Source organism: Alligator sinensis, unplaced genomic scaffold (assembly GCF_000455745.1).
Source record: "Alligator sinensis unplaced genomic scaffold, ASM45574v1 scaffold1151_1, whole genome shotgun sequence".
In the NCBI taxonomy this organism is placed as follows: domain Eukaryota; kingdom Metazoa; phylum Chordata; order Crocodylia; family Alligatoridae; genus Alligator; species Alligator sinensis.
In genome coordinates this window covers 14,480-22,240 of record NW_005842835.1, presented here as the reverse complement: position 1 = coordinate 22,240, position 7,761 = coordinate 14,480, and the positions used below count along the sequence as shown (strand labels likewise).

The following is a 7,761-nucleotide window of genomic DNA, read 5'->3' as shown; positions in this document are numbered from 1 at the left end:
GTGCGAGGACTACAAATCCCGGCATGCCCCGCGCGCGCCCACCCGCCAATCCGCGTCCGCTGGGGGCGGGGCTACGCCCCTCACTGCACTTTCCGGCCCTGCCCTGGGACCCGGAAGTCGCTCTCGCACTTCTGGTGGCCGTGTGTGGGGCTGTGCGGGCGGCAGTGGTAGCGGCAGTCCCGGGCTTCCCTTTCGCCGGTGGCTGTAGGCTCTGGGTCAGCCGCGCCGGGGAGTGGGGGAGGGGTGCCATGGTGTGGCAGGGAATTCCTGTCGTGCCTTGCGTGCGGGCGCTACCCGGCGTGCCGCGCGGGGGGCGGGGCCGGCGCTGGTTGACACTCGCCCAAGGTGACTTGGGGCCGGGAGCGCTGAAGTCCGCGCGTGGCCTCGCCGTACTGGAGGCTGCGCCCTCTCGGGGCCTCCCCTTCTAAGTAGCCCTGGGGCGAAAGGGGGTGGTTGCCCCTTGGGGAGAGGGGGTTTACGACCGTTAAGGCGGTTACGATTTAAAAGTGAGCGGTTCGTTCGCGGCGTTGAAGGGGCCGAGAGGGAGGGGTTGGGAGGGCTCCTGGCCGGGGGGGGGGAGTGTCTGGCCCTGCCAGCTGCTGAGCAGCACTGAGCCCTGGTGTCACCGTGCCTTTGGAAGCCAGGTTGCGTTTTGCTGTTTAGTTTGGGGAATTCGGCTCTCCATCTTCCTCCCCCGGCTCACAGGAGCTTGGTCTGGCCTCATTTGTGCACAGGGCCTTGTGTGAGGAGCACAGCAAACTTCCAGCAAAAAGCATAAGAGGCACTTGTCCTGCATACAGTGGGGCTGAGACTCTTCCCCTGTTCTTTTCCCTTCTGTGAAGTAGAAAAAGGAAAGAGTTTGTGAAAGAGCCTCCTTGTTATGTTCTCATTTTTCAGGGTCATCATGGTTCTCCAGCATATCTTCAGGCTTTCTTCCCTCTTCCGTCTTGCCAGCGCCTTGCACTTGCGAAGGAACATTGGGCTTTCTGCCATTGCATTTAACAAGGCAAAGGAGCTGGATCCGGTCCAGAAGCTCTTTGTGGACAAGATTAGAGAATACAGTTCAAAGAGCCAGTAAGTAAATGGCAGTGATTTGGCCACAAATAAAACCCTCTTGATGAGGTAAAGGGAATGGTAAAGAGAAGGATGTAACAAAATGTCAAAACGGGGATTGCGCTCATTAATGGGCATGATTAGGAGTACAGAACTCGTTAGCTAGAATGGGTGGGAGTTTTGAAATGCCCATTTGGGTGGAAAATAATTGACTTTGTGTGATCAGTTCTAGAAGTTCAAAATTTCATCCAACCTTGAGGGCAATCATCTTTTTAGAGCAAGGACTTGGTTTTGGACCTTCCAAACTTTCGCTAGTTAGTGCCCTCACTTTTGAGACTGACTGTGTCTTTCTGTGTAGGTCTCTTCATCTCTTTCCTGTTTGGAGCTGTTCTGCAATACAAAAATTAATGGATGCTTCTTGTGTTGTAAGGAGAGGCTGAGTATAACCTGATTGAGCACTTAATCTGAGATGGAAGAGACCCAGGGTAGTGCTTAACTGTTGAGCAGACCGAAGACATTCTTCTTAGCCTGTTAGACTCTGTTTCACGTTTGTTTGCAAAACACCCTTATTTCCACCCTGATGTGGAATAAAAACAAGATTTTGTAAAGAATGAATTTTTGCTTTTCTGATAACTTTATTGTTAGTATCACTGTGGGAAGTAGGTGGGTCTTCCATTCTTGAAGCCCAAGTGATATTTTTTTTTAAACAAAGCTTTTGCCAAGCAACTTGAATGATGCGTAAAGGAATGATAATAAATACATTCAGTGGCAGTTTCCATTTCAGGATTAGTGTTTCCCCTACAATAGTTTAGTAGAATTTAGAGAAATTAAGTGCCCTAATTTGGTTCTTAACAGCCTGCATATTTCTGGATTTATTTGACATCTCTTACTGCTTTATGGAGCCCTATTTGAAAATAGAATCAGAAAATCAGAGTGGGAAGGGACATCAGGAGGTCATCTAATCCAACACCCTGCCCAAAACAGGACCATCCCCAACTAGATCATCCCAGTCAAAGCTTTGTCTAGCTGGGTCTTAAAAACCTCCAAGGATGGAACTTCTACCACACCTCTCTGGCTAACCTGTTCCAGTGTTTTACTGTCTTCCTAGTGAGAAAATTCTTCCTAATATCTAACCTAAACTTCCCTTGCTGCAACTTGAGACTGTTTTTCCTTCTGCCATCTGCCACCGCCAAGAACAGTTCAGCTTCATCTTCTTTTGAACCCCACTTCATATAGTTGAAGGCTGCAATTAAATCCCCTCTCAGTCTTCTCTTCTCTAAACTAAATAAGCACAATTATCTCAGTCTTTCCTCATAAGTCATGTGCCCCAGCCCCCTCATCATTTTGTTGCCCTCTGCTGGATTCTCTCTGACTTGTCCACATCCTTTCTGTAGTGGGGGACCTAAAACTGAACACAGTACTCCAAATGTGGCCTCACCAGTGCTGAATAAAGGGGAATAATCGCTATCCTGGACCTGCTGGCAACACTCCTACTAATGCAGCCTAGGATGCCATTAGCCGTCTTGGCAACAAGGGGACACTGATGTCTCATTCAGTTTGTCAGCTGTAACTCCTAGGTCCTCTTCTGCAGAGCTGCTGCCCAGCCAGTCAGCTCCCATCTTGTACCAGTGCGTGGGATTGTTCCATCCATAGGGCTCATAAGCTTGCTTAGTTGTGCATGAATTGATAACTGGGACCGCTACAGGTGCCTAAAATATTTTATTTGCTGACCAGACCTTATAGACAAATTTAAAACACATTTTTGGTAAAAATTTCAAATAACGTTTATCTTCTTCATGCTGAACAATTAGGATTTATAACTTTGTTTGATGCTTAAATATTTAAAACAGCTTTTTCACTTTCAGAAGTATCAAACAAAAATATAAATCTCAAGTGCCTTCACTGGATTGATCTTATTTTTGAGATGTAACTGAAACATGGGATTTTCAAACTGGCAGACTAGTTAATTTCAAAGTGCACTTTTGTAATGTAATGTTCATGAAGCTGCATGTGGGTGGTAGTAAACCTAAGTAGCCTACGGGGTTGTTATATTCTAGGAAATGTGTTCTTACTTATGGAAGTTACTTGTGTATTAGGCTTTTCTTCACCTTATTCCAGTTAACATTTTTGTTCCTGCTAGAGAACTGGAGCCTTCTTTCAGCAGATTTATTACCACTTCAAGAATAGTAGCATCTTGTTTTAAACTCTCAAGTCTCGAAGGACTTGGGATTATTCAGAGTACTAATTGCCAAGTCTCTCTGTTCACAGCTACTTGGGAAGTGAGAGCTTCAGCAGTCCAGAAATTGCAGTCCAGTCTATAGAAGCAGAACATTGTCTAATACTCTCATTGCATGATTCTTTCATTCAGCTCTAAGCTTAATGTAGAACACACCAGAAGGCAACATTTCTTGTTTGTTTTTTTTTTAAACATTTGAACTGCTTTCTCTAGTTGGGTGTGACAGTCTCCTATTTGCATAGAATAATCTGTTAAAAGGGAAGATTTTAATGTGAAATGTTTAGAATAAAGATTTTGATCAGAAATGTTGTAATTCTAGGAAAGCAGGGGGTCCAGTTGATGTGAGCCCTGAATACCAGAAAGATATGAATGAAGAAATAATGAAACTTCAGCGGTTGTATGGTGGGGGAGACCTAACCAAATTTCCAGATTTTAAATTTGAGGGTGAGTCTACAGTTTTATGTACAAATTCTACTTTCATAAGCATGCAGGTGAGAAACTCAGTAGTGGGATGGAGACCTTTTTTATTTCCTTGTTAAGAGGTCTACTGTGAATCAAATGTGTACTTGACTGATTGCAAAAGTAAATGCTTAGTCTTGTTTATTAGCTTGAGTCTCATTTCTAGTAGTCTTTTGCACAGAATTGTAACAAATGGTAGTTGTGTCAAAACTCAGCCAAAAAAGTTAATGACTAGAGTGACAATTGAGTTTAAAGGACACTTGTTTTGAGTTGATGTTACCCCATGCATAGATTAAGAGAACTGGTAAGGCAGCATGAAGAAGCTTATTTTTCTTTTTAGTACTTTATTTGCGAAGTTAAGACTTTCTGTTTAGCTTCCACTTATGCTTTTCACAATATTAATTTCACTCACACCTGGAACAGTTGGCACAAGAATTCTCTAAATAGTCATTTCAGCCAGTCCCCTATTTTTTTCCCCCTTGGTGTCAGCAGATAAGAGACAAACTTGTAATTCACATGAGTAAATTGACAAGACACTCTCCTCCCTTCCTCCCCTGTGAAGTAAAAGCATAGTCTTGCAACCTTTTCTTTGCTTTTACTGTTTAACGAAGAGAAGATGAAGCTGCAGCTTAATAATTTGCAGAACCTCTCTGTAATAAACTTCAGCAGCACAGGCTAGGAAACAGTCACCATACCAAAATTAAAGCCTTAGTCAAGATATTACTAATTGTAAAAAGATAAAGGAGAGAGAGAATTGTTTTTATTTTTTTCATTTTTCATATTTCAAAAGTGTAGTTTGCCTGTTTTACAGGTAAGGAGATTTATTTATTATGACACGTGGGTGTGAATGAAGACATGCTTCTATGTCTTTAAATTGATTGGCTTGGATTCTAAAGAGACCAAAATTTTGAGGAACTCTCCAAAATCCAGAAGTACCAAGCTACCTCTTCTTCTCCAGCTTACATTTTCTGAAAACTGCTGTTTGTCTACTCTATACAGTAATACTGATTTATCCTTTTTTACCAGGAAAACAGTGGTTTTGACGAAATCCCATAATGACACAGTTAAATTAGTGAATAGAATCCAGCGTTTTCTGAAATTTTATGGTTTAGTTGAGAGCCAAATGCCCTCTAGGATTAAGATCCTTGTTTGACTGGGGTCAGAGTCGGCACACATCTGAACATCTGTGGCTTTGAATTTTTGGACATGAAATGAAGTTTTCCAGTTTACCATGGGTTTGTTTATATTCAGGTTTTATGACCATATGCCAATAGATTTTGTTTGCCTCTAACATCCGTGAGTGCCTGAAGCCATACTTGCCTAATCTATCATTTCCAAGACACAAACTAAGCCTTAGTCTGGTGCATAAATGAAGTTATTTTGCTAGTGACCAACACACATTCTTAATGTGGAAAGTGGCATGTAGCTTTTGTTTGCACAGGACTATTATTAAACAGCCTTGGGATCCATCTAGTTGGGCACATATCTGTTCACGAATCCATTTCTAAGGCTAAAGACTCAGTTTGAAACCTGTCAGGAACACTGCATCTGCAGCTTATCTCAAAGCTATTTTAAATCATGGTGGGTGGTGAAATTGTCTTCCATCTGACATGCTAGCTGTCTGTCATTTTCCACTCTGTGTGACTGCTATGACGATTTATACTTCAGGTTGGGGTCCCCTTTGCCTGAAAGCTGTTTTTTAGCTGCTTTTCAGCTAATATTGCTTGGGGTAGGTCTAAAAAACTAAGTGAAAATCTGATAAAGACTACAACTAGCAACTTCTTAGGTGCATGAGGTTTCAGTGCTGTGAGTTGCCATTTTCGGATGTTACATGTTGGATCTATGAAGAAAAATAACTCTTACCTGCTACTACTTTTCTTGGTACAGACCAAACTGAATATATCTATCTTGTCCAACTGTCAAGATTGGTCTTTCTGTGGACATTACACAACATGATGCCTGTCACATACGATTAGTGTGGCCCCTCTCTTCACCATGAGGTGAAGCCAGACTAGACTGTCCTCTGCCTTGTTGCATATATATTTTTGGAGCATTCCAGGACTTGTGACAAACACCCAGTTGCAATCATGAGTGGTGGGGGATAGTTAGTATATGGATCCTTCGTGCAGGGGTTTCTGGAGTTAACTCAGCACTGCTCAATACGTGTGTGTATGGGGTCACCATGTCTTGAAATGCTGTTGACTTTGGTGGGGTCCAGCCCAATGAACTGTGGTAAATTGCAAACCTTTAGCTTTAGATTAATATCACGCATAGTTTGTACTGCATATAAGTAGGTGCCAAAGTGCTGTTCAAAAGTGTGTTTATGGAACACCTGCTCTAAAACTTGCAGCGGTTTCCAAAAAGGTAACATAATTTATCCAGAAATGATGTAAGTGTATGAGTACTATGTGGAAATGGTTACAGCCATTTTTAATTTCAAGGTTATTGTTTTCAAATTCGCTCCTTCCTTCTTTGTGCTCAGGGTCCTCTTAGAATCAAGGGCTGTCTCCTATTTGTGTAAATACGGAAGCTATCAGGAAAGTCTTATTTTGACTGCAGCGGTTTGTCTACCAAGAACTCTTCGAATACAAACATAAGTGAAAATTCTGCAGAAAAATGAGGCATATAGCTGTGGTGTTGGGAAAGGTCAGGTGTGTTCAGATTTCCCCCCCCAATAATTCTTTCATTTTCTTTAAGAGACTCAAAGAGATTCAAAACTCTTTGAGGATTTAACCATATACCATAATGGCTTAATGGATTTAACCATTAAAGTAATATACTTCACTCCTTTAAAGTAGATTAGAGTTTAAAATTAGCCTTTCTGTATCTGTATACACATGGCAGTTTGTTTTTTAAGGTAACTTGTGCTAGAAAGACTGGTATATGTTCTCATCTCATTAATGTTTTTCTCAACGGCATTCTGACCAAGGATCTTTACAGTAATTAGACAGTTAAATGTCTCCTTCCTGATGTATGTAATGACTAACTTGGGAAAATGCTGCACACGCTACAATTACTTGTTTGCTAAATGTCCCTCTGCACCACTGTTTCAACCCTTGATTACAAATAGCTGTTATATGTAGTTACCTGCTGATAACATTTTTGTAAATGTGTCCTAATAACTTTAATTTGTTAGAATAGGGATGTGTGGCTCTGAATAGTATTTGAAGTTTGAATAACCTGAAAATAATGTGACTTTCTTTTCTCCTCTTAGAACCCAACTTGGAAGCAGCTCAGAAGTGATCTTGGAACCCTGGGTTTTCCAAGCAGCAGTGTTTTCTCATGGAACTGTTGTTGGATAGGCTGGCAGCTGTAACATAATAAATGTTGTGGTTCACTTTCACATGCTTGTACTTTAAGAACTGTGGTATAGATTCTAAACTCAACATAACATGTTTCTAATCTTGCAAATAGCCATATTTAGTAAAACCCTCCCTTAGAAATCAAAAATGCTAAAATGTGCTTGGAAGTCTCATCTCTTGTTTAAGATTACATTAATTCTTAAACGTACAAAGAGGGACACAAAAAATAGCTTTGTCTTTTAAAGCTGTCAGTATATGCCCTTACGTATGGATCAACTACCAGTGATAAACCTCAGAGAAGTACAATAAAACATGTAAGTAAAGCACTCCTACATCCATGTGGCTGTTCCATGTTTGAAGACTTCTGTGAGCTTAAATGGAAGCTTCTATGTAACTGCACATGCGAGTTGAACTGATTTAGACAAATTGGTACATTGGCTTCTTCTGCAGGCTGCCATCTTCTTTGGAATTTGAATCTAAACTTTCTAGCCCTTACTGTTTTAGAAAAGCCCGTTATCAAGCTTAAGCTACTTGTATCTGCTCAGAAACACTATGGAGTGTGGGGGAGGAGGAACTGACTGACTACTGTTGGCCTCTTACTAGATTGCTGTAGAATCTAATTACTGAACTGTTATAAGCCTTGGTTTGGGTCAGAGTGTAGGTCTCTTTCACCACCACCACCACCCCTTCCCCCCCCCCCCCCCCACCCCC

At 41.8% G+C, this 7,761-nt stretch overlaps 1 protein-coding gene across 6 annotated transcripts; it reads left to right on the top strand.

The window, feature by feature from the left end:
• The first annotated feature begins 71 nt into the window (after positions 1 to 71).
• Positions 72 to 7,091, top strand: ATP5PF (ATP synthase peripheral stalk subunit F6). Of its 6 annotated transcripts, none has more exons than XM_014525584.2 (4): positions 72 to 215; positions 898 to 1,074; positions 3,609 to 3,733; positions 6,963 to 7,091. In XM_014525584.2, the coding sequence occupies exons 2-4, from the start codon at positions 905 to 907 to the stop codon at positions 6,989 to 6,991; spliced, it is 324 nt and encodes a 107-aa protein (XP_014381070.1). In that variant the 5' UTR covers positions 72 to 215; positions 898 to 904; the 3' UTR covers positions 6,992 to 7,091. The 6 variants fall into 6 exon arrangements, with proteins under 6 accessions (XP_014381070.1, XP_006035496.1, XP_025047376.1 ...); XM_006035434.3 differs by having other exon boundaries at positions 82 to 204; XM_025191591.1 differs by having other exon boundaries at positions 108 to 198.
• The last annotated feature ends 670 nt before the right edge of the window (positions 7,092 to 7,761 follow it).